A 27,283-nucleotide genomic window follows, 5' to 3' on the forward strand; every position below is an offset into this window, starting at 1 on the left:
GATCCAATGTGGAGTTTAGGTGTTGTGAATATACCGTTCGAATTCGTGGAGATGATTTTTAAGTATTTACATAGTACACAGTAAAAGTCCTTCCTCCTAGGTTTCCAAGTGCAATCTGGGCGGTTGGCGGTGAAGGATGATGGTTTGGGATGACGCAGGCTTGATCTTGGGTCCCAAAGCAGATTTGGGGAGCGGGCAGCTTCTGTGTCCCTTGCTGTGGGCTGGCTCCTTTACGGGGCCAGGCCAACTGTCACTTGAGAGGATGCTGCAGGAAAACTGGTTTGATGTTGGACTGGATCCCGTTGTCTTGCTCTGAGCTGGACTTTGGCCTCTGGTGGGAAGCAGCTGCCCCTTTTTCTCTGGCGGGTCAGCGGGCTTTCTGATCGTACCTCTGTAACGAAGGGACACTCTTTTCCTTTTCCTTCCTTCGCCTTTTCCCCCAAGGACACCTCAGAAATGTTCATTTGCCTCTGGAGCCAAAAGAGCCTGGGTGTAGCTGACACATAATCACACATTATGCTGGGTTTATTGGTGCCATGATTCCCTGGGGACTTTGGAGCCTGCCAAGTGCTTAAGACCCGGTGACTACGATCTCAATCTGCTAATGATGCTCAATTAGTGGGCTCGTCCATCACTTTGGATTGCAGGAAGGGGCTGGCGGTGGAAGCCAAGGACTCCTGGAGGCCTCTGCCATGGGCCTGGCGTGAGTAGAGGAGTGATTTGAAGGACACATTTGCAGGAGGCTTCTGTTTCTCACAAGGAGTCTTGAGCTAGTCCCAGCAGCAGTGGGGTTCACTTTAAAAGATTAGTTTTTCAGGAAGATCAAAAGCCTTGTTTTGGAAACGGGGTGTTCTTTTCAGCTCTGTGGGTACAATGTTCCAGTCCTAATAGGCGTGGAAGTGTTCATTGAGGAATGAGTTATGCACATCAGGGTTGTGCCTAAACAAGTGTGGGGGGAAGCCAGGTGGTGGGCCGCGAGTGCCCCAGAAAGGGGGTGGAACTTTTGGGGAGTCACTCGTAAACCTCTGCATGTCGGGAATTTTGCAGGGAGACTCGGATTTGTCATTTGTCCAAGAGGATTGGACTGAGGTCAGACTGAATACTATGGCACCTCCGTCTCAAAGTCTAGAGATAAGATGCAAATCTGCTGCAGGGTTTTAGTCTATGCCAGACGCTGGTGGTGGGCTTTGCCGGGAGGAAGCTGTGCAACAACCCTCTCAGAAAGGCCATGTCACCCTCTTCCTTGTATGAGACCAGAAGGTGCACATTGGTTTGGTGACCTGTCCAAGGTCACCCAGGCCATAAGGGATAAAGCAAGGATTTTCAAGCCAGACTGAGTCTTTCTGCTTTCCTTCCTTCCTTCTTTCTCTTGTAAAGCAGGGGTAGCATCTGGTGATTCAGGAAAGTCTTCGTGGGACAGATAAAAGTGAGAACAAGTTCATATTGGCCCTGTGTCTGCTCTCGAAGGGTTTTCCAACTTCATGTCATCCGGCCATACTTTGAATTGGACCATAGCCTCTGATTCATTCCTACGCACCTGTTCTGTCTCCCCAGTACTGGGTCGTTCTTAGCAAACATCTCTTGCTCAGTGTTCTCTACTCCTGGAGATCAATCTAGGATTTATTTTTATTTTGATTTATTTTTTACTTTTTTAATATATCTGTATTGATTTCAAAGAGGAAGGGAGAGGGAGGGAGAAATAGAAACATCAATGATGAGAGAGAATCATTGATCGGCTGCCGCCTGCAACCCAGGAATATGCCCTGACCAGGAATCGAACTGTGACCTCCTGGTTCATAGGTCAACACTCAGCCACCGCAGCCAGGATTTAAAGCCTCCTTGCTTATGTCCACGATGTGACTAATGTGAAGGTGGGCTTCTAAAAGGGGCTTGTGCTATCCCGATAGCTGACTTGTTTTGACCCACCTCCGAGAGAGAAGTTGATGATATTCTCTACTCTCTGTACACTTTGTACAACCCACTCATTGTTGACAATAAGAGGAAACACAGCTCACAGCCAAGCCCTTGGGCAGCCCAGGCAGCTGGTTGTGCCCTCAACACCACACTTCTATTTCTGGGCCCCACTGATTGCCTCCGCGCTTTGCTTCAGGGGTTTGGAGAACCTGGATTTGAGGGAGTCAACACCAAGGTTTTAATTCCCACTGGGTGTTTAACTCAGTCCTAAACTCAAGGAACGTGGTAGAGAAGCTCCTCCGAAGCTGTCACCCCATAGAGGAAAGTCTCTGGAGTATTTCTGGGTTCGTTCTCTCCAAGGTTGTGCCCATTGAAGAAACGATTCCACAGATTTGATTAATTAAAGCAGCATATATCTTTGCATTTGGGGGCCACCACATGCTCTCAATCCACCACATGGTAACCTGTTTCTAAAACTTCCAGGTACTTTTAGGTTAAAACTTTTATGCAAGAATGTTATGAGCACTCATTTCTATTAGTATCCTCGAGTCAGCTTACTAGATGGACAATTTCCCATAGTCACCCCTCACCCCATTTCACAGGCTAGTGTGGGTCCTTGGCAAGGCACGCTGACGTCATCTACACTAATAAAAGAGAAAAATGGTAATTGGCATACGGCGCTACCCTTTTCATTGGCTAATCAAGGCTATATGCAAATTAACTGCCAACTAAGATGGCAGTTAACTGCCAACAAAGATGGCGGCTAATTTGCATATGTAGGCACAATGCAGGGAGGCGAAAGGGAAAGCAGGAAGAAGCCCCCTGCCACTGACAGTGATTGGAAACCCAGGGGGGAGCTAAGAGGTGGGAGGCAGGGCAAAGGCGGCCCCAGGGCCGCCTTTGCCCTGCCCCCCAGCCATGATCAGAGAATCAGGCGCCTTTGCCGCCCTGGCCAGTGATAGCAGGAAGTAGGGGTGGAGCCAGCGATGGGAGCTGGGCACAGTCGAAGCTGGCAGTCCCGGGAGCTAAGGGTCCCTTGCCTGGGCCTAAAGCGGAGCCCACGATCACGGGGCCGCTGCAGCTGCGGGTCCCCGCTGCCTGAGCCGGACGCCTCAGCCAGAGGCGTTAGGCCTGGGCAGGGGCGGAGCCTGCAACCGCGGGGAGCTGGGGATCCCCTGCCCAGGCCTTACACCTCTGCCGGAGGCCTCGGGCCTGGTCAAGGGGCCGATCCGGTGATTGGTGATCAGAAGGTGATGAGGGTCAACTCCTCTGGCCGAGGCATCAGGCCTGGGCGGGGGGTGGAGCAAGCGATCAGAGGGAGATGGGGGTCCCCTGCCCAGGCATGATTCCTGGGCCAGAGGCCTCAGGCCTGGGTGGGGGTCAGAGCCAGTGATCGGGGGGAGATGGGGGTCCCCTGTTCAAGCCTGACACCTCTGGCAGAGGCGTCAGGCCTGGGCAAGGGGCAGAGCCAGCAATTGGAGAGGTCTGGGGGTCCCCTGCCCAGGCCTGACGCCTCGGCCAGAGGCATCAGGCCTGGGCTGGGGGCAGAACCAGTGATGGGGGGAAATGAGGGTCCCCTGCCCAGGCCTGACACCTCTGTCAGAGGCGTCAGGCCTGGGCAAGGGGCCGATCCTGCGATTGGAGGGTGATGGGTGTCAACGCCTGAGGGCTCCCAGTATGTGAGAGGGGGCAGGCTGGGCTGAGGGACACTCCCCCCCACCCCCCCAACACCCAGTGCACGAATTTCGTGCACCGGGCCCCTAGTCCTATATAACAGTGATGGCGAACCTTTTGAGCTTGGCGTGTCAGCATTTTGAAAAACTTTAACTTAACTCTGGTACCGTGTCACATATAGAAATTTTTTGATATTTGCAACCATAGTAAAACAAAGACTTATATTTTTGATATTTATTTTATATATGTAAATGCCATTTAACAAAGAAAAATCAACCAGAAAAATGAGTTCGCGTGTCACCTCTGACACACGTGTCATAGGTTCGCCATCACTGCTATATAATAAAGATGAAATATGCAAATGGTCATTACACCTTGATGGGTAACGACCAACCACGTAACAGCCGGATCACAGATCAGCAGGTGGTGGGGCAGCGAGCTACAAGCCGGCAGTGGAGAGCTACAGGAGGGGGCAGGGCAGCAAGCTATAAGGGGGGGGGGGGGCAGGAGGAGCTACAGGAGGGTGAAGCAGCAGGCAGAGAGCTGCAGGAGGGGGAGGGCAGCAAACTATGGGGGACAGGGGGAACTACAGGAGGGTGGAGCAGCGGGCAGAGAGCTACAGGAGGGTGGCAGCGAGCTACTGGCACATGGATTCATGCGCAGGGCTACTAGTAGAATAATATCCTTTGCCCTCTTAGAGAACTCTGCTTTTAAAAAATTACATTTATCAATGTAAAACAACAATGGGTTTTTCTCTTATATCTAGCCCCATCTACTTGTGTCAGCCAAGCAAGTAATAAACCATTCTAGTGTAGCTTCCAGAAACTGAGGTTCCTAAAAATTGAGAGATGCCTTTGTTGAGTCGCGTCTGCCCATCACGGAGCTGGTATACGACTCACGGGCTTACACTAGGTGGCACGTTTCTAAATGACTGGTTTGTCGGGAGTCGATAAAAAGTAGCTTTAGAACTTTTCGCTTTAGGAAAGGGGAAAATGATTAGAATACATCATTACTGGGAGGCGAGCCAGTGTTTGGGGCCCTTTACCCCAAAGAGGCAGCTCCCTTGGGAGGTGCCAACCTGCCAGGCACAGCCTGGTCACACTGCTGAGCGGGCTCTGGTGGCTTTGTATAAGGGAGGGCTGCCTGCTGGCATGGATCCAGCCTACGTAGGAGAAATACACTCTGTGATTCTGGGGGGGAAATGCTTTGCTTTTTATTTTCTGAGAAGAGCTGCATTTGTGTATCACAGCATTTTTGACCTAATGGTTTTGAACTGTGTCTTGGAGTTTATTGCTGAGTTTTAGCCTCTCGTTAGTATAGAGCTGTGGTTCTCCCTCTGTGGGCAGTGGGTCCCCAGGGGCCTGAAGTGCTGTTTTAAAGGACCCGAGAATCCTTTCGTGCATCTAGCATTGCTGGTAGAGAGAATAAAGACTATGTCTCCTTCACACATGTGCTGCCCTTTTCCAAATGTATAGAGTGGGGTTGTCATCCCTTAAGTTCATTTTAAAAGGTGATAGTATCTTTCTTCTTGATATGTTTTCACAATCAGTGGGTACCAAAGGTTCCATTGTTCTGTGGGGATTGAAGAAAAAAATTTTTTTTATGTTCTAAAAGGATTCCTATCCTCAGAAAAAGTTGAGTACAAAGGGATAGAGCAACGCTGGCTTTTCCCATCAGCACTGTTCCCATGTTGTTTTGGGGGGTCTTTTCCCCCATGGAATTAACATTTTTGTCCTGGCCATAGTCACATAGTTTCAAAGAGGTTCTCAATTAAGGTAACCCCAGGAGTTACTGGGGTGCTATAAAGCCTGCTTCCGCCTTTTCTTTATCCCTAAATTTTTATTGTGGTGAAATATGCATTACATAAAATTCTAGCTTGTGTATTTGACATGGCTTGTGTATTTACCATATTAGCTGTTTAAAAATATACAGTTCAGTGGCATTAAGTCCATTCACCTTGTCATGCAAACATCCTCACCACCCATCTCCAGAATTTTTTTATCTTCCCAAACTGAAAGTCTGCACCCATTAATGATAACTCATTCTCCCCATGCCCTCAGCCCCGGTCACCGCTGTTCTACTTATGGGACTGCTCCAGATACTTCATAGTGTTTTTCCCTCTGTGTCTGGCTTGCTTCACTCAGCATAATGTCCGTAAGGATTCATGCACATTGCAGCACATCAGAACTTCCTTCCTTTTTAAGGCTGAATGATATTCCATTGTATGTATGAACCGCATTTCGTTTCTCCATTTATCTGTTGATGGACACTTGGCTTGCTTCACCTTTTGGCTACTGTGAATAATGCTGCTATGAACACCACGGGTGTGAAAAATCTGTTCAGGTCCTTGCTTTCAGTTCTTTGGGACAAACCTAGAAGTGGAATTACTGGATCATATGGTATGTCTGTGTTTAACTTGTTCTTCTCTGTTTCTTTTTTCTTCTTCAGCTTCTATGGGCCACAAAGACAGCACTGGCTAACTTGCTAGTTGATTGTCCCTTATGTTTTAGCTGCTCCGATAGCTGCCATTCTGCTACATTGGGGGCAAAGGCGAGAGGCAGGGCCCCATGCTGCGCCTCCCTCTGGCACCTGCCCCCTTCCTGTCCTCACCTCCAGCCATGCCCCCTGCTTATGCCCAGCCTGCTCCAGCTCTGGCACTGCAGCAGAGCTACTGGGAGGGAGGTGGCCGGATGCCAGGCCACCTTGGGCCTCTGCGTGCTGGTAACATCTAGGTTCCCCCTTGCCTTGCCACTGCTCTGAAATCCCTTTATTCACCCTGTAATGATTCCTTCTCCAACTCCCCTCAGCTTTTCCTTCATCCCCTTCCCAGTTCAGTTTAATGAGCAATTATCAAATAGCGCCTTCTACAATGGCAGCACTGGGATATGGGGCAGTAAACAAGAGACAGTCTTCTCACCTGAGAAGGAAACAGGCATGCATAGAGACCAATGTCGCCCTGGCCGGTTTGGCTCAGTGGATAGAGCGTCGGCCTGCAGACCAAAGGGTCCCAGGTTCGATTCCAGTTAAGGGCAGGTACCTTGGTTGCAGGCTCCTCCCTGGTCAGGGTTCTGCTCATGCAGGAGGCAACTAATCAATGTGTTTCTCTGACATTGATATTTCTCCTGTCTTTCCCTCTCTCTTCCACTCTCTCTAAAAATCAATGAGAAAATATCCTCGGGTGAGGATTAAATTAAAAAAAAGACCAATGGCTGGGGTAGGCAGCCTCTGAGGTCACACTGCCTCAGTGCCTAAGTCATGTGACCTTAGGCTGTGCCTCAGTTTCCTCGTTTGAAAAATGGGGATCCAATCCGTAGCTACCTCTTTCGGTACTTAGCTGATGCTTGTGAGCAATGCCTGGCATGCTGTCAGCTCTCAATAAGTGGTGAACATGGCTATGACAGGCACCTGTCAGCTGTGGAAGCTCAGAGGAGGGACTGTGGATTCTAGCTTGTGTATTAGGCATGGTGTGCATCTTCGGTGATGCACCTGTCTTATGTTGCTAATGAGTTGTTATCGTTAAGTAAAGCATGAGGGGCTTGAAACTAAGGGCTACTATGCCTTTCTTTCCCTGTACCTCTGCTCAGCGCTAAGCACTTTGGAAGTGTTCAGTAAATACTTCATTGATTGCGAATTTATTGGGGATGAGAGAGAGATGGACTAAATTCCTTCTCACATACCCAGGGTGTGCAGGCCATGCAGCACCCCTGACAAGCCCAAGTGAAGAAGAGATGTTTGCTGATGCTGCTCTCAGTCCCACCTGTTGGGTGGAAGGGCTTGGGGCTGGGACTCAACTCCCATCACCAGTCATTGCCCCTGGAGGAGAAGTTGCATTGGTCATGACTCAAGAAGAATACAGAAGGTCTGAGTGTACCCCTGCCAGTCTGTCTGTGCAAGAGAGGAGGTTGTACTTGCTTTCTCAGCTGCACTTAATGGGCTACAACTGTTTACGCAGATGTGTCCATGATATTCCACTACATACATAGATTCTAGTAAAAGGAAGATGAAAGAATGAGAAGAAATTTATTTTAGCTGCGTGGGGGTTGCCTTTCAGCCTAAGGGTGCTCTTACTAGATCTTGAACACATAGGCCAGTTCATCTATACTAATAATAGAGGAATATGCAAATTGTCCGGGACACCATCACAGTAACAGTAACAACCAGCAGGCTGCATGGGGTGACAAGGCCGGCAGGGGGGTTAGTGAGGGACAAACAAATGACTGAACAGCAGGCTGCATGGGGTGACCAGGCCAGTGTGGGGCGGGGGCAGTTGGGGGCAACCAGGCCAACAGGGGGGACAGTTAGGGGCGATCAGGCAGGCAGGCAGGTGAGCAGTTAGGAGCCAGCGGTCCTGGATTGTGAGAGGGATGTCCGACTACAGGTTTAGGCCCAATCCCCAGGATCGGGCCTAAACTGGCAGTTGGACATCCCCCAAGAGGTCCCAGATTGGAGAGGGTGCAGGCTGGGCTGAGGGGACCCTCCCCTCACCATGCACGAATTTCATGCACCAGGCCTCTAGTATTTTTATAAAGCCTCAGTGTTCCTAGGCATTCTTCCCAAAAGAAAACTGGCCCAGCTAGATGGAGCCATGTCCCCTAAGTTAGCTTTTTCCACTCCTTGTTAGAAGTAAATTTTATTGTAAACATTAACAATCTTTCTACTGGAGCCTGGGGAATGGTTGAAAGGGCTCATGTTAAGTTATTATTATTAATATTGTCTGTCTACCTATCCACCTCCCCCCAGGTTCTTTTTTACTGCCAAGTTGGTACAAACCAATGCACTGGACATCCCCTATTGGTTATCAGGACTTTCTCTTCTAATTTAACACTGCTTTGCAGTTTAGTTTGAAGAGTTAATTATAAGTAGATATAGATATAGATATAGATATAGATATAGATATAGATATAGATATAGATATAGATATAGATATAGATATAGATAGATATAGATATATTATCATGCAGTTAAAAAAAGGAAAGGAATCTATGTTTGATTTTAAGGATAGAGTACAGAACGCTTCTGTGTGATTTTTTTTTAAATGAATTTTACTGAGCACCGTAACAGAGTTGGCAGCAAAGCTAACAAGAAAGCAAATAGCAACATTTAAAATGAAACGCATGACATATAAGTGCCATGTGGTGTTCTCTCAGGGTTATTACAACTTTCTCTTTGGCTTTCTTCTTTCTCTTTGCTTCTTGCTTCACTCCGCTTTTAAAATTTTTAATTATCCTCAGCCCTTTGATTCTGCATGTCTGTTAGGTTTATTTCTCTCCCGCCTACCCTTTGGAGATGCTTCAACCTCTTCTTCGTGGGAGAGAAGGAAGAGGGCCTGTCCAGATGGCCATACAGCCAGGTGCCACCTGCTTCTGGGAGCCTCTCCCGGGGAGCGGAGGGCTGCTCTGATCACCCTCTGCCTAGGAAATGCTTTCCATCTTTTCTACTTTTTTTCTTTCAGTGAGGAAGGGAGAGGGAGAAAAAGAGATAAAAACATCAAAGACAAGAATCATTGATCGGCTGCCTCCAGCACACCGGGAATCAAGCCTGCCACAACCTGGGCATGTGCCCCGACCGGAAGTCAAACCATGACCTCCTGGTTCATAGGTCGACGCTCAACCATTGAACCATGCCAGCCGGGCTTCTATTTTTTTTTAATTATCACAGGCCTTTAGTTTTAATAAGCTTCCTTTAAAGTGTCTTAAATTCAAATTCTCTCTTATGATTAGGGAAACAACAGAAAACAAGCCCCTTGATCAGATTTTGTGGAAAGCTCATATTGACCAAACATTTAAAAGTTTGTCACAGTTAGCACCCTTCCCCAGAGTAAGGTCCTTGAGGATAGTATTTGGGGAGAAATCTGTTTCCACAGGGGAAATTGAAAGGCCTGGGCGTGTGCACTGAACACGTCACAGCCTGTCACTTCCAGACTTTCCCATGTGATGTTTACGGTGCTTCCAACCGTCCACATCCTCTTCCTGCTCTCGGGGTAGGTGTCAGTTCTTCAGGGAGGTTTTATTCACTCCTCAGTGTGGCCAGCACCTGTTTCCCCTTCCATCACGCCGTGCACACCCCCAGAATAGCATTCATCTCTCTGATAGGAGGTATGCGTTCGATGCCCGCTGTGCCCATCAGCCCGAGAGCTCTGTGGGAAGGGGTCCAGCCTGACCGGTCCGCAGTGTCTAGCTCAGGGCGTGGCACCCAGACCTGGTGAATGGATGAGCATCGCTAGCTATGACCTTGTACATTTTGATATAGAAAATGACCTTGAAACCAAAAGGAGTACCGTATGCAAATAAATGTCAGTGGAACAAAAAACAGTCTTAACCTTTGAAATGTCATTATTTTGATGAAAGGGCTTTTTAGTAGGGGAGCTGTCCACTGATAATGTTTATTGCATGTGGCCTTGCTCTGCTCAGGAACCTTGAACTCATTAGGCGATGCCTGTAAGTGTAATTCTATAGATTTCTCAACAGGTTATAAAAAACTTCCAGAAGCTCCTTAAGCACAATACACAGTTTAATTGTATCCAGTGGTGCTCAACCCTGTAATACCAAAACCCACCCTTTTTTCAAAATTGGTGAATACATTTTCATTGATTGTACTAGGGTGACATTGGTTAACAAAGTATATAGGTTTCAGGTGTGCAATTCTAAAATACATCATGCTTATATTGTATTGTGTCCAACACTTTTTGTACCAATCCTTATTCATGACCTTTTACCACATTGAAATGAATTTTATATTAGACTAGAGGCCCAATACATGAAATTCATGCAAGGGGCTTGGCCCTCACAGCCCCAGCTGCCTCATGGCCACACCCATTGGTCATTCCAGAAGGTTGTTCCAGAAGTTCGTTCCAGAAGGTCATTCCACCATCTGGTCTAATTAGCATATTAGCTCTTTATTATATAGGATGGTGCAACTTGCCTACACAGCTAATTTTGAAAAATTCAACACTATTTTCTAGCTACAATATGAAGGAGAGGAAAAAAAGGAAAGTCACAATAAATAATACATGTTTCAGTAATAGGTGCTCGGTCATGAAACCCCAGGGGACCTTCTGAAGCAGAGGGACCCTTGCATCTATATGTAGAATGCCATAGCTCCCAACCTAGGCTGGTCAGGTGCATCAGATCCATGACTAAGATGCCACCAGGGACTTCCCCGTCAGTGATACGGAAAATGGAGAATAATCCTTGGCAAGGCTCCAACTAATCAATATTCAGGCTTTTCTCAATTTACGTAGGAATCATATTCTTGTAAAATTCAGCCTATATTGAAGCAGTACCAAACAGGTGTTTGTGTGTGTGTGTGTGTGTGTGTGTGTGTGTGTGTGTGTGTGTTTATGTATAAAAGGGAGTTCTCAGCTTAGGTATTATAAACATAAATTTTGTCCATGGGACATTGATAACTCATGCTAACTTTGGGATGATTCTCTGATTTGTGACACTAAGTCTTGTGTTACAGGAAGCGCCTCTACCCACTACATGCCTGGAGTGTCCCTCCAATTGTGTGACAACCACGAACATCCTCACAGATTGACCCGTCTCTTCCCAGGGTGTTCGGATCTAAACAGGGTTATAAAAAATAACTTTCAGGAGCTCCAGTGTAACTTTCCAGAGTGCACGTACATGATTTTTATTCTCGTGTCAGTGGCCATGTTCAAATAGTCAAGACTCTCCCCTTGACTCAGTGCCTGTGGTATTAATATTCAGTCCAAGAAGTACAGATCTTGTGCGTGTGTGGGATGTGCATCCCTGTGCCTCTCCATCACATGTGCTCTTCCTAGCATTCCACGTTACAAAATCCTGGCAGTTTATCTCTTGTGGGATGAAGAGTTTTGTCTTATATCCTTCATAAAATAGTTTACCTTAAACAGTTACTCTCGTATTTTCTCTGGGTGCTAAAACAGAGGGAGCTGGTGTAGAAAAAACGCGCCATGGAGGGCACCCAGGATGCAAAGATAGTGCGACACACAAGCAGGTAAACAGCAAACCAGGAGGAGCTGGTTGATCGACAGGGGAACATGCCAGGAACCAAGACAGCCGGGACGAGGACCCTGTTGCTTAACCAGAGGGTGGAGGGCTTCCTGCAGAGGCAGCACTGGAATTGTGTTTTGAGGAATAAACAAGAGTTTGGGAAGCATGACAAGGGGAAGGACATCCAAGCAGATAGAACAACCTTTTTAACAGGCCCAGGAGCCTCTGGCTGGTGTTTCCCAGTGGTTAGAGCGTCAGCCCATGCACCAAAGGTTGCGGGTTCAATTTCTGGTCAAGGGCGCCTTACTGGGTTGCAGGTTCGATCCCCAGCCCCAATGGGAGTGCATGTGGGAAGCCACCAATTGATGTTTCTCTCTCTTCTCTCTCTCTCTCTCTCTCTCTCTCTCTCTCTCTCTCTCTCTCTCTCTCTCCCCCCCCCCCCTTCACTCCGTCCCTCCCTTCCACTTTCTCTAAAAATCAATGAAAAAAATATCCTCAGGTGAGAATTAACAAAAAAAGGCACAGAAGCATGGGCTGGTGCTATATCTGAGCACCAGTAAATGATCCAGTCCCTTTGGGCAAGGTGCAAAAGTAACCAGCATTGTACACAAGCCAGAGAGGGAAGGCAAGTGCTTGCCAACAGCAGGCTCCCAGCACTTTGCTCAGGAGGGAGGTGCAGGTTTCTGTAGGAAGAGGAGGTAGCCCTGGCAGCGAGCGGGCTGCCATGACTGAATTGGAACGAGGCTCCCTCCCAGCTCCCACCGCCACCTTTGGCAAACGTCCCTGGGATTACAAAGGCTCAGACAAGGCCCATCTCTCTTACTTTACTGTGGGGAATATCTACGCTCATTCTTCTGGTTTTCCCTCAAGGGCATGGCCGTCACCCCTTTCCCAAAGAAAGGAAGACAAATTATATGATTTTCAAGGGCATTGTGCTATTTCTGGAGGGAACCACGTGGTGTCTGTGAGCATGTTCGTTGTTTTCTCTTTCCCTTTTCTCCTCATGATTCCTCTTCCTCTCCTCCTCTCCCACCCCGCCTCCTTCTCCTCATCTTCCACTGCAAACATTACAAAGAGAACACATGGTCATTGTGGAGACCTTGGGAAACACAGAAGAGTACAACGAAGCAAGTAAAATCCCCTGAAAATCCATCATCCCAAGAATTCTACCACTAACGTGACATTGATTGTACTTGTGAATTTTTTCTCTTTCATCTATATTTAGCCCAAATCCCGGCTGCTCCACTGGTCCTGAAGCAGGCCCTTCCCCAGCTCTCCTGTCCAAGGTCCCCTGCCCATTAGACGTGTAGGGGATGTCACCCATGACTGTCCTGGCCACAGCCTGTGTTCCCCATTAACTCCCCTGGATTGCCAATCACTGCTCTAACCACCGACTTCTCTTGGTAATGCTGCGGGTCCCTCCTGCAGGGGCAGAGCCCTCTGCCTCAGTAGGGGGTTACTACTGGGAGGAGGCTGGCACTGCTCCTCCTGTACTGCCCATCCCAGGAATGGACACAGCTCCTTCCGCACCACGGCCAAAATGAGCCAAAATTTTTGATAAGACTCTCCTGAAGATTAGGAATGTCAGAGACATTCAAGTGGTTAAATCAGATCTGGTTACCGTTCTGGCTGATCTTGAAGCAGAATTTCAAACCGGCCACAGGGCGGGCTGTGACCCTGACCTGCCTCCAAATAGCCAAAGTCAGCTTACCCTATGTCCAGAAGACGCACTTGTGGGCAGGCAGCTTGGCTGAATCGTGAGAAACCAACTATTGTGATTTACGCAGAAAAGAAAGCTTTTAAGAAGGATATTGGATCGTTACCAAATCCTTGGGATGGTTGGAGACCCACACTTGGAAGGCAGCCAGCTGAGAACAATGACCCAAATCATGCCACAGGCTGGTTGGCCCTGGAAGAAGCCACCGCAGTGTCTGCCTGCACAGCCAGCAGGGCCCACTTGGAAGACCCTACGGAGATGCAGTTCCTTCCTCCCCAGGAGGAGTGGCTAGTCTGTCTCCAACCCTAGCCCTCGGGGCAAGGAAAACGTGGTCCTGAAGGCATGCCTCTGAGGATCTCCATCCTTCAGTTAGAAAAAGCCCTTGGGATACAGGAGAGAGAAAAGAGGGAGAGGAAAACACACAGAAAATCATCAGGTGAATACTTCAGGACCAAGTCTGTCACATCTGCCTCCCTGGTCTCTGGTTTATCTATATTTTTTAGAGAGAGGAAGGAGAGAGAGAGAGAGAGATCAATTGCCCCCCACACACACACACCCTTACTGGGAATCAAACCCACAACCTGGGCATGTGCCCTGACCAGGAATGGAACCCTCCACCTTTCAGTGCATGGGACGATGCTCCAGCCAACTGAGCCACACTGACCAGGACACTAGTGTCTGGTTTAAAGCCTGACTTAGGTCTCCACGGCTGGGGGAACCTGGTGGCGTGCTTGTGTCCTTGCAGTGGGGAGGCTGAGGAAGTGGGTAGCAGGCATCCTTCAGCTTCTGCATTGGGAAGAGTTCTCTGTCTTTCACCAAGCAAAGAAAGGGATTAAGATGATGGGCAGAAAAAAGGAATGACCAGTGTCCTCTAAAGCGACAGTGCCCAGTCATCTCATTCTTAATTCCCTCACAACATGACAATGGGGTGGTGTCATTCCTTAAACAGCATCCTTGATGGTCATGAACAGGACACTCCAGGCTGAGTGTCACCAGCATTGGTCCAATCCCACTTACTAATCTTTCTTCCAGCCTGCGGGGAGCATCAGGAGGCCTCAATGTCCTTTTCTGCTCTCCTTGTTTCTGGTCCTCTGTGGAGAACTTTTCCAATGAGCCCATGAACATCCCTGCTAAATACTTTGCAGGGATGAATTCACCTAAAACTATATTCTAAAAAGAATACTTTTCTAAGAAAATATTATCTGCAGAGATGCAACCCTACCTAAGGGTAGACCACTCTGCCCATAGCTGCTCTCATTTGCATAGCTAAACATCCCCGTCATTTCATGAAAGATGAACGTATACTTTAGTCATTACATTAAACTCCGTTAAAAGGTTTGTATATAAGTTAATTCTTTTAAAAGGAAAAAAATGTACCAATTAACTAACCACAAGGATATTCATCATGTGTGTTCAGTAATCTAAATAAGCTTCTGTTCGATTATTCTAATCAAACCCACATTCTAATCAAATTCATTCTAATCAAATTAAAGAACAAGGTTGCCCTTAATAATGGAAGGTGAATGATAGATGAATAAACACAGATGGGTTACGTATTCATTTATTTGTCTCCAGTTCATGCACACTTAGAAACTGAAATTTCCTTGGACATTTGTATGAAACTTGAGTGAGGTGCAAAGAGGACAAGTCTATCAGGATGTCAAGATAGCCACTCTGGCCCAGCCAGTGTGGCTCAGTGGTTGAAGTCTAATATTACTCTAGTCCTCTGACACTAGAGAATATGGCTTCTATCTCTGGACAAATGGGGTTCCTAATACAGCCCAGAATTAGACAGGCGATTACTAGAAGCACTCACTTCTTGAGGGCAAGTTGCTCCCAAAAGGAGGGCGGGGGAGAAAGACCCCAACCTTGGTTCCTTGGCCAGAATAAGAGGCTGAGTCCGTGTGTGTAGTGGGTAAGGTTCTAGGAAAGAAGCATCAGGGGTGGGAGGGAACGTTTATCCTGTTTGGTGGAATATTGTGCCTTGACTATTGTGGACTGCTTGGACAACAAACTTTGACTTTGAACCTTTGTTAGCCAGCAGAGGGAGAAGAGTGAGCACCTTTCAGCTGTCTGTAGCACTGTGACTGTAGTAATATTTTGCCTGTGTGATGAGGGGAGCATTTTAGGGTAAAGCCATTGTTCAAGTGCTGCTGACATCTGGGTAAAATAAATTTGGGGTTTGGGTGCGTGAGCAGCTGGGCAGGGCATTTATCGAGTTGCCAGGAGTTATGCTGTTGATCTGGCTCATCAGGTGGTGCCCTCTTCCCCCACTCTGCTCCTTTCCATGGGTCTGCCTTTCTCACCTCATTGAGAGAGAAAGATCATTCTTCAGCCAAGGTGACCTCTAGATGGTTCCTACATCAGTGCGATTACTTATGTGACATCGTTTCTGATTGCTTAGCTAACAAAGATCCAATGACCGTCCATTGCACTTGGCATATTTGTGTGTTCCACATGCCAGAGCTACAAGAATATTCCTTTCTTCTCTCTCAGGTGATGTTTTTAATCAGTGGTATGTCATTCAGCACTAACCTTTGTCATCAATAGCCCGACCAGTGCTGGGCACCTAGGACAGTGACACAAAGCATGTTTTCAGCCCTAGACTCAGCATCTCCTCCCCCATCCACCCACCCACTTTGTGTACAGACTTTGTGTGCAGGATGAAGGAACTTTTTCTTTTTTAAAAAACTGGTGTGTTCCTTGCAACTATGTGCTGACTTAATTGGTTGAATTTTGAATGCAAAATCTTGTGCGTTGATAGAGTATTATTTTCAAACTAGTAGCCCAGTGCACGGGTTTGTGCACATTGAAAGGAAATTAATTAAAAGAAATATTTTAATATTGCTATTCACCCTTTCTCTATAATAGAATTGTCATAGATGAAAGAAAATTAGTAAAACATATATGAAAATAATTTATAAATTGATTAATAAATAAACAATAACAACATGATATAAGAACAAAGAAATTATATAAAACAACAAAAACATGATATAAAAAGAACATTGATAAAAACAATGGCTGATAAATTGATTAAACTTATTCTAATATCTCCCTGTATAACACATTAAGAGTAAAAACACTTCCAGAGTGCTTGAATGATTTCCCTTGTGAAGTATTTACAACTTTAACATCACATGCTCTTTGAACTTGAGAGAAAGCAACACATGCGTGTGATTGGTGCCAGCGAGAGCTTCACATGTATCGTGCATGCGCAAGTCAAGATTTATTTTTAAATTGCCAGTGCATGCCATATGTACCGGCTGGTCAGTTGGTCAGTTAGACGGATGTATGGTCGGTCACTTAGCCTTTTATATATATAGATGTTAAAAGCCACTGACTTTGAGAACAGAAAACTTTCCAAGATTTTAATTGAGGTGTTCCTGGAGTGGAACAGCTGAGAATTTTTATTGTTTGTGGATTTAAGGTTTTATCCATCCCAGATACACCTATATTGGCATTTCAGTGATAAAAGCAATTTAATAGTAATATGAAAAGTGTTTTCAAAAACTGCATGATGATACCAGCAAAATACTGAGTTGGCCAATGTTAGAGAGTCAGATGCTAGCTATAACTTTATTTTTTTGTATAGCTACTATTTATTTGTGTATTCAGCTTTTGAGTAGGACATTTCCCATAGTCTCCATGGAGATTTTGCTGCATGATTCTCACTAATGTGTGGTTACAGTATCTCTACCATGGGGATTATATGCAAATGGAATTTTAAAAGTCTCCTTGCCCTGCTCAGGTGTCTCAGTTGGTTGGAGCATCATCCCATTCACCAAGAGGGTTGCAGGTTCAATCCCCAGTTGGGGCACATGTAGGAGACAACCCATTGATGTTTCTCTCTCCTCTCCTCTGCCTTCCTCTCTCTCTCTCTCTAAAAATCAATGAAAACATATCCTCAGGTAAGGATTATTTTAAAAGTCTCCTCAGCACAGAAGGCCAAGAGACAAATGAAAACATTCTCAAAGTCACTAATCATCCAAGAGATACAAATCAAAACAACAATGCACTATCATCTCGCACCTATCAGAATGCCTTTCATCAACAAATCAACAAACAACAAGTGCTGGAGAGGATGCAGAGAAAAAGGAACCCTCTTGTACTGCTGGTGGGAATGTGGACTGTTGCGACCAGTGTGGAAAAGAGTATGGCGTTTCCTCAAAAAATTAAAAATGGAACTCCCCTTTGACCCAGTAATTCCACTTCTTAGGAATATATCCCAAGAAAACAGAAGCACCAATCAGGAAGGATATATGCACCCCTATGTTCATAGCAGCACAATTCACCATAGCTAAGATTTGGAAAGAGCCTATGTGCCCATCAGCAGATGAGTGGATTAAAAAACTGTGGTACATCTACACAATGGAATACTATGCTGCTGTAAAAATGAAGGAATTCTTACCATTTGCAACAGCATGGATGGACCTGGAGAGCATTATGCTAAGCAAGATAAGCCAGTCAGAAAAAGATAAATATCACGTGATCTCACTCATTGGTAGAATATAATGAACAATATAAACTAATGAACAAAAATAGAGCCAGAGTCATGGAAGCATTGAACAGACTGTCCAACCTATGAAGGAAGTTGGGAGTGAGGGGATAAGAGATCAACTAAAAGACTTGTATGCATGCATATGAGCATAACCAATGGACACAGATGTGAGGGGGGCCATGTGCTGGGGGTTGGAGGCTGCTGGGGAGAGGTCAATGGGGAAAAAAGGAGACTGATGTAATATATTAAACAATAAAGAATTTAAATTTCAAAATAAATAAATAAAATAAAAGAGGAAATTTAAAATGTAAAAAAATAAATACAAAGTCTCCTCATAATCTATGTCAACGGTTCCCAACCTGTGGGTCACGATCCCTTTGGGGGTCGAACGACCCTTTCACAGGGGTCACCTAAGACCATCAGAAAACACATATATAATTACATATTGTTTTGGGGATTAATCACTATGCTTTAATTATGTTCAATTTGTAACAATGAACTTGGGGGTCACCACAACATGAAGAACTGTATTAAAGGGTCACGGCATTAGGAAGGCTTAGAACCACTGATCTATGTGGTGCTACATGGATATTTGTTGTGATGTTGAAAGTAGTATTAGAAGTGGCCTATTAAAAAATATTTGTGGAAAACATCACAATTTTGGAAAATAAAATCAATTCTTGTGTGAGGCAGTTCCTACTATCTTTCCATTTGGAAAAATTACTCTCAGTTCAATTGTATTACCCTGGCAATATGTCTGCATTTCAACAAAACAAAACTGAACCGTGACAGCTGGTCATGTCTAGCTCCTGTCCTAGGATCTTTATCCTGGTATCTTTATTTTTGTAAAAAATCTCCAATGTCTGGCTAACCATCACAGCAAGTGCACAATTTCTCACCTAGACTCAACTTGGGTAGCTATTCTCAGAATTCTAAGAAACCACTTAAAAGTGAAGAAAAAAACGCATGGTCATTGGAGAGGGGATAAAAATCAAGTAAAGAAATAGCCCACAGGTGAATGGAAATATACTTCCCCTCTAACATAACTTGTGGAAGTAAACAAACACAGGCAGGGCGTATGCTTCCTGAGAACTGGACATGAGGCTCAGCCCTCTGAGGTCTGAAACTCGCCAACACTTCCAGAACGGTCCGCGCATACATCCCTTCCTCGAAGGGGCCTCTTAGAGCTGGCTCCCCTGCCTCCTGATTAATGATGCTTATTTCTCTCTGACATAATTGCATGTGTAATTTTGAGAATTAAATGAACCCCACAGAAGGTAGGTTTCGAGTTCTTCAAAAATTCCTACTGTTAACATCAATGGGACACAGGAAATAGTTTTGCATACTACTGTTTGCACAAGGAGATGAAAAGAAAACATTTAATCAACAAAGTGGGAAAACAAGATTTGGACAGATACGCACAACAATCCTATCACTTCTGCCCAAATATTGTATCAAACCATCTTTTCTGGGATAACAATTTTGTCAGTCCAAGAACACATTAGCTCAGTCAGATCTGGACTCCCCCAAGGTTTTTGCCAGCGGCTCTGCTTACTGGTAAATAAGCAATGAGATTTTGCCTAGCAACCCCACCTTGGAAACGCAGCTGGATTCCCTAAGTGGTGGGAGAGGTGGGGGCAGGGCGAGGAAAGCCACGCCTGCCTCTCAGGTCCTTCTGTAGCGGGTTCCTGATGTGACCAACATTATCTGCAATTCCTGGCAGTTTCAGAAGGATGATCAAGATCTAGGGGGAAATTAATTGAAAGGCAAATAAAAACTGCTTTCAAGATTGTGAGCTAAAACCATCTGGCAGCTCATTCTGGAGTCAGCATAGAAGAACCAATGAAGACTTTTCTCTTATTGAAAATGAAGTAATTACAATGAGAAAGTGTATCCAGGCAGGGACGACCAACAGTGACCTCCTAAGCTAAACAAAGATGATCTTAAGCCAGCCCTGAGGGAACATGCCTTAATAGCAACGGGCAGCATCCAGTCTGGGACTGTCCACATCGAAGGAAATATTTGAACTTTGACATAAAAAACAGTTGCCCTGGCTGGTGTGCTCAGTGGTTAGAGTGCCAACCCACACACTAAAGAGTGATAGTTTTGACCTCCAGTCAAGGGCACATACCTAGGTTATAGATTTGATCCCCAGACCCGGTTGGGGAGAGTGCTGGAGGCAAACAATCGATATGTCTCTCACGTGTCGATTCTCTCTCTCTCTCTCTCTCTCTCTCTCTCTCTCTCTCTCTCTCTCTCTCTCTCTCCCTAAAAATCAATGGGAAAAATAACCTCAGGTGAGGTTTAACAAAAAATAAAAACAGTCATTAGCGATCATTGAGCACTTAGCGAGCACTGTGCTAAGGGCTAACACACTTATGTAATCTTCCAAACCATCCTATGAGGTGTATTGTCTTTCTCCACAGAGATAAGATGCACAGAGGAGTTGAGACACTTGTCGGAGATCGCTCAGCTGTTTAGTAGTGGGGGCGGGATGTGTCTAGGCAGCCAGTCTGCCCCCAGACTCCAGGTCCTCAAACGCCACTTTACAGTATATCTAACAGTTGCAGGGCCAGCCAGACTAAGAAGCCCAAGATCTCTGAATGAAATATAAGATAGTCTATGATTCTATCCTGAAAGCCACCGTTTCAAATGTTCAAATAAAGCAACTTTTTAAAAAAATATCTAGAGGGGAGAAAAAACACAAGTATCTAGAATAACATATATTGCTAAAAACCCTACACCACACCTCTTCCTTTTATACTGAAGTATGGGTATTCACATTTACACACACACACACACACACACACACACACGCCAGACACTTGATTTCTTAAGTCCCTAAAATACCCCATTGATTAAATTTTCCAAGCCTCTGAGCATCACCCCACCGTGTCTGGAGGAAGCAGTCCAGGGACAGACGAACTTGTTGGCTTGGGCAGTGAGCAGTGCTGACACGTGTACCTGGCTCAGAAACTCTCCAGCAGACAGTAGGCTTTGTTACACACCTCCCTGTCTGCCACCAGACCAACCCCATCCCTCTGCCCACACCCTGGAGCCTAAGAGTGTCTCCAGCTGCCTCCAGACTTGCCGCCCTCCTTCCCCGACCTCCGCCTCATTTCATCTGCAGTTGCATTCACATCCTAATTTATGACTTAACAGGTGTCTCACAAACATTTAATTCGCTTTCATTTCATTATGCGTTTGAGGAGGACGACTTATAAGTGGGGCGGGGAATGGTGTTCCCATTGCCAGCAATTAATTAACCTCTGGTAAGATCTCTTTTGGGGCTCTGGATTTTTGCTCATGTCTGCAAACAAAACTAGGCTAATCATAACTACCTTCCTGGATTCTCAGAGGGGCTCAGCTGCCCCCACAGGGTCCTCCTATAATAGCCAATATGGAAATTCATACAATGGGTGAAACATTCCCTGGGGTTCTCAGGTCATTTATCCTGACATGATACTTTTATTTGTGGGGGGAAATGGTATTTCATGTACAGTTTCGAAAATGTCAATAAAATATCTTTTTTTTCCCAGATGGCTTTTCTGAGGGATGGGCACGAACCCAATTATTGTTCCCTGTTCTACATACTGAGTGTCCCCTGGGGAGTTAGAGCACACGGCTTTTTTTTTTTTTTTTTATAGAAAAGGGATTGTAGTTTTGTAGCTTTTCTTATGCATGTTTAGGGAATATATATTGATCCAGGAACTGGAGCGTAAATAGTGCTGACTTAGATTGGTGCAGATAATATTTTCCACTATCACTGTTCTTACTCATTTCATTGCCCTCTCCATTCTGCTATGTTGACTATGCCTGGGACTCAGGACCCCAATCAAGTGGGACTGCTTTTTTGGGGAGTTTGATTACAGGCAAGCGCAGCTTCCCCCTCTTCAGCTCTTGTTCATTGGAGCTTTCCAGTGAACAGGCAGCACCATGTTTATCCCCAAAAATCAGCGAGGAAGAGAAGGGTGGGAGGAAGGGACATAGAACTGTAATCAGCCTTCCCGGCTCTGAGACCTAGTCATTTCCTTGGCTGTCATTTTGGGATGGAGCCACGTGGCCGATGGTTGGAGAATCTCTCTTAACCGAGTCTGTCCTGGGAAACCTGGCCCAGGTGTCACTGCCGGGACGGAAGCTTCAGAATTCCTGAACAGGTGGTCCAGCCACAACTTTGTATTCTCCATCTTCCTTCCCAGAAGGGAACCAGGTGGCCTCTTCCTCGTGGAGGCTAGTCTGGTTTCTGTTGTTAGGGGATGACTCTGGCAACTTTGAGCTGGTGAGTTGTTGAATGACTTGAAAAGCTGTTTCTGGATTCTTCATTACTCCCTGGACTGAGTTAATCACCTCAGAATCCTATTTTCAGCTCTGCCCTTAATTAGCAGCAGCATCTATGCAAGCCCCTTCACCCCTTTAGCTTCTGTTTTTGCATCTGTAAGTGAGGTTTCTGAGTGCACGGGTCCCTGCACTCTGAGCCGTCTGCCTCCTAATTCACCAGGAGGCAATGGCTGGAAAAAAAGATCACCTGGTAAGGATTTCCTGCACTGACTTCCCTCCACGTGGTGGACTTTCACAGAAAACCAATCCAGGCAGTGTGGCAAGGCCCGGGCACTCTGGTGTTCACTATAGATTTATGACGGCATATTGTTTTGATGAGGTTATAATACTCGGGTCTCCCGAAGACAGTCTCTGGTGCCAGTTCCGGCAGCTTTGAGACCTTCAGGATCATTCAGCTTGGAGGCAATGCCAAGGTTTTCGGTGTGTATTCAAGGGGACCACCACTGATGCCTCTAACCCACCTCTGGCCTCCATCAGCGTCCTTCCCCTTCCAAATGCACTTCGACCTCTTCACTATTGACTCCTTCAGAAGCTGATGTGAGCTGACGTGCCTACTACCCATTTTAGACAGTGACCCTGCCATCCTGACTTCAACTCCTGCCCTGACCCTTGTATGTGATACAGCAGCAAACACGATGACCACAGCACAGCTTAGACACGTGTATTTAAAGGAAAAGTATAACTGTCCGACCTCAGCCGGGGAAGGAGGGTGAGGACACACAGGGACTTGCCTAGGGTCTGTCACAGATGTGAGTGGGGATGCCTGTGTATTTTCTCTTCAGCCAAACATTCTGGCCTGTTTCAGGTCAGTTTTTATGGTGTTGTGTTGTGTTTGTTTTGTTTTGTTTTTAGAGGGGGTGGGAGGTTAGCAGCATCATCTCTTTTTTGAAAATATATTTTACTGATTTTTTACAGAGAGGAAGGAGAGGGATAGAGAGCCAGAAACATCTATGAGAGAGAAACATCGATCAGCTGCCTCCTGCACACCTTCTACTGGGGATGTGCCTACAGCCAAGGTACATGCCCTTGACCGGAATCGAACCTGGGACCCTTCAGTCCACAGGCCAACACTCTATCCACTGAGCCAAACCGGTTAGGGCAGCATCATCCCTTTGACGCAAGGGAAACCAGGGAGAGACCCTCACCAGCACTGTGGAGAGCCCCAAACCCGGCCGCCATGAAAACTGGCAGCAAGCCCCTCTTCGGAGTTCGTTACGTTTTCCACCGGTGAGGAGGGGAGACAACGTCTGGCTGCACTCATGAGCCACACAGAGGGCAGCTGAGGTCTGAGCCCAGCGGGCTTCCTTGGTCGAGTCCATGAACCGGCCTCCTGGCGCCTGGGAAGCACCCAGAACACCTGAAAACACCTGCGTGTGCATTCTTGTAGGGGAAGGTCCACAGCTTTCATCAGATTCTCACAGCCGCCCCTGGACGAAGGGGGGTTAAAAGCCACCGACAATTTTGCTCATTAGAAACCACACATGAGTGAAATCATATAGTACTTGTCCTTCTCTGACTGGCTTATTTCACTTAACATAGTGCTCTCCGGGTCCATCCATGCTGTCGCAAAGGGTAAGACTGACAAAAAAGGGGAAAGGATTAAGCAAAAAAAACTCATACAGACAACAGTACGGTGATGATTACAGGGGAAGGGCGGAGGGAGGGGGAGGTAGAAGAAGAGGGTAAAGGGTGGGGGGGAAGTAAAGGGTGATGGAAGGAGACTTGGGATGGTGAACACACAATAATATACAGATGATATATTTTAGAATTGAACACCTGAAACCTCTCTGATTTTATTAACCAAGGTCACCCCAATAAATTCCATTTTTAAAAAGCCTCTGACAGAATACATTTTCTTCTGTATCTCTGGCTCCAGGGCGATGAAACTGACTTGTCTTTCTCCTTTGCTGTTCCCAGAAAAAGCAAGTGAGTCAGACCAAGATCCGGGTCATCTCCACCATCCTGTTCATTCTGGCCGGCTGCATTGTGTTTGTGACGATCCCTGCCGTCATTTTCAAATACATCGAGGGGTGGACGGCCCTGGAGTCCATTTACTTTGTGGTGGTCACTCTCACCACGGTGGGCTTTGGCGACTATGTGGCAGGTGAGCACCCCGGGCCTCCCAGTCACCAGGGCCCCCGTGGGTGGTGGAGAGGTGGTTGGCGGTGCTTTTCAACACCATGAGCAAAGGAGTTGTGAGAGAAGCGAACGACAAAGGCCCAGTATCCCCGCTGCTGTGCACAGGCTCATTTCAAGGCCGTGGTTCTCTGTGATCTAAGCAGCAACAGGCTCCTGCTGTCAGAGGGAAGGCAGCCTCTTCCTCCCAGGATGCATAGCGCCCTTATCGTCATATGAATTATGCATGAGTGAAATGAATTTCTCATTGAAGTTGGGGCTTCTGAATTGTATTAAGGCTCCTTGGATCCATCGATAAAGGCTATATTAGCAAGCAGCAAATGTGAAACCCTGAAGAGATTAGCACAGAGCTGAGCCCGCAAGGATCTGTAGCTTAAGCTTCCTGCCACACCTGAGGTGAGGGCCGTTGTCCCTGCAAAAGCTGTCCAGGGCGTGCCCACAAGGCTTAGGACTCAGTTGACAACCGAGATCAGAGCTGCCCTCTCAGGGAATAGAGTGTTAACAGATTCTGCATGAATGTGGACAGAAGCAATAGCCTTCAGTGTGAACATAAATGTCCATGGGCTGGGTTTATGGAAGCCAAAGAAAACCACCATCACTTTCCTCTAGGGACAGAGAGAGTTGAAAATGAGGTGGGATCCAGCCTCTTACAAGTGCCTACCACTTTCCCAGAGTGTGGTAGGAAGGCAGGAACAGGAGGAGGAGGCCACCCTATCCCCTCCTAATGGGGTAGTTCCAGGGAGCCAGCCCACTGACCGATCCTTCTTTACTCCAAGAAGTGAGTGCTTTGCGTGAACACCTCCATCGTAAGTTCAAAATGGTGGGTGGTCTATGTGGCCTTGACCAGTCCCCAGGTCAGCAGCAGCCTGGACAGCTCAGGGGTGCACTCCCAGGCCGACTGTCCTTCATCTGGCATTTGATCTTGGCTGTGCCTTGGGATCTCCATGGCATATGGTGCCCACGATGACAGGGACCTGGTCCTTGGGAAACTGGGAAACAGGAGAGTCTGGGGAGGGGGAAGTGGAGGCTCTTCAATAGGTCAGTTCTGTGATACAGATAACCAGCACAGTGACCTTGTAGCTACTGCAACCGGCCAGGCTAAGATTGATGTCCCCGCTGTAGAAATAGCAGTTTCAATCTGTCTTCCTTTCTATTGACTAAGGGCTAAGAATTGCAAAGTTGAAGTGATTGAGCATTGTGTATAAAAGCCTGGGAGCCCATCAGTCTTTCCTTATGCACAGCACTCAACCGCTTGTGCAGTTCCTCACCTCGGGGGCCAGTCCCCTGGTGCCACCTGACTAGGGGCCTGACACAGAGAAGCAGAGAAAAGGAAGAGGAACAGTTGTCCAGTTAATTCCTTAGCATCCTCCGGAGCTCATCTGTGGGGAAACTCACCTGAGGTCCCAGTTAAGGCTGTCATGGCGGCTGGTGTTTGGAACCATTTCACAAACATCTTTACGTTCCCCCCAAGCGTAGTTTGCCTCAGCGCACTGTACTAACCCCGGGCTGCCTGCTAGAGGGCCCTGCTCTAATATTGTTCAGTTCAATCTGTCCATCTGCTCATCTGGGGCGCAGAGAGCAGAGCCCTGGGAACATGAGATTTTAAAACTTCATGGCTTGTATTTATCTGTGTTAGGCACCATGGACTGTGAGCACTTAGCACAGAGCAGCACTTGGCCTTACCTTTACTTACCTGGGAAGGGCGTGACCTCCTTAGTCAAACGCCTGGTCCTGTTTCAATTCCCTTACTTACCACTGAGTACAGAGCCGTATTTCCTCTGTCCTGAGGTCCTCACAGATAGGGATCTCTTATCACAGAGCCAGCTGCAATTAGGCCAGGCCCTTCTCCAGTTCCCAGGTCCGAAGAATGCATGCCTTAAAAGGCCGGAAGCTTTTCACAGCCTTTTTGGCAATGCTCTCAGGGTGACAGGGAAAGATGCCCGGTTGTTTAAAAAGGTGTACTAACAAGAGTTGATGGTTGCTGTGATTGAACAAGGTATCAACTCTATTACAAATATAACCGGAGCACCGATCACCACACAGGTTGCAGTGCTGGTTTACTGGGTAGCTGACTCACTATAGGACAGAGAACATTATAGCATTTCACAGCTCTGACTGGGAGCACAGGGAAAGCCCCAAACTCTGGACAAGCCACTGATAAAGAGGGAGAAAGGTGATTAATGTGCTGCTCGATAGCGCACCCTAGTGACAATCCTGTTGGATGATGGTGACTGGACTGGCTAAGGTAAATATTTGCTCTCAGATAATAGCCCCAAGGAAAAAGCTCAAAAACCACTTAATGTTGCATGAACTCCAGTAGCATCCTAGAGAAAGCTGCGCAGGGGGTGTGTGTGTGTGTGTGTGTGTGTGTGTGTGTGTGTACATAAAGAGGAAAAATAAAGCCAGCTTAACCAAACCACTAAACAGAGGGGGTCTGGAGCCCTTTAGCAATGTTTGGAATTCTAATTTTAATAAATGGCAGTAGCTGTTGAGATCTCACTGCTGCATTGAAAAGTGGGTTGCCAGAGGAGAGGAGGGTTAGGGGACTGGGAGAAAGAGGTGAAGGTGTTAAGAAGAACAAATTGGTAGTTACAAAAGAGTCACCGAGATGTAAAGTACAGCATAGGGAATACAGTCAATAATATTGCAATAACTATGTATGGGTATCAGTTGGATATTAGAAATATTGAAGGGAACACAGTAAAGTACATGATTGTGTGACCATTAAGCTATACACCTGAAACCAATGCAAAATAATATTGAAAATAAGCCATGATTGGAAAAAAATATTTGAATATATTTTTATTGATTTCAGAGAGAAGAAGGGAGAGGGAGAGGGAAAGGGAGAGGGAGAGGGAGATAGAAATATCAATGAGAATCATCATTCGACTGCCTCCTGCACGCCCCCTACTGGAGATCAAGCCTGCAACTTGAGCATGTGCCCTGACCGGGAATCGAACCATGATCTCCTGGGTTGTGCATTGACACCAAACCACTGAGCCACACTGGCGGGGTGAAAAACATTTTTTA

At 46.6% G+C, this 27,283-nt stretch overlaps 1 protein-coding gene across 1 annotated transcript in view; it reads left to right on the forward strand.

The window, feature by feature from the left end:
- Positions 1–27,283, forward strand: part of KCNK10 (potassium two pore domain channel subfamily K member 10) — a 105,996-nt gene that overhangs the window by 73,626 nt on the left and 5,087 nt on the right. The window contains exon 5 of the mRNA XM_036325524.1: positions 24,035–24,221. Coding sequence (XP_036181417.1) covers positions 24,035–24,221 — 187 coding nt within the window. The remainder of the gene's footprint in view (positions 1–24,034; positions 24,222–27,283) is intronic.

The sequence above is a fragment of the Myotis myotis genome, unplaced genomic scaffold, assembly GCF_014108235.1.
Source record: "Myotis myotis isolate mMyoMyo1 unplaced genomic scaffold, mMyoMyo1.p scaffold_m19_p_1, whole genome shotgun sequence".
NCBI lineage: Eukaryota > Metazoa > Chordata > Mammalia > Chiroptera > Vespertilionidae > Myotis > Myotis myotis.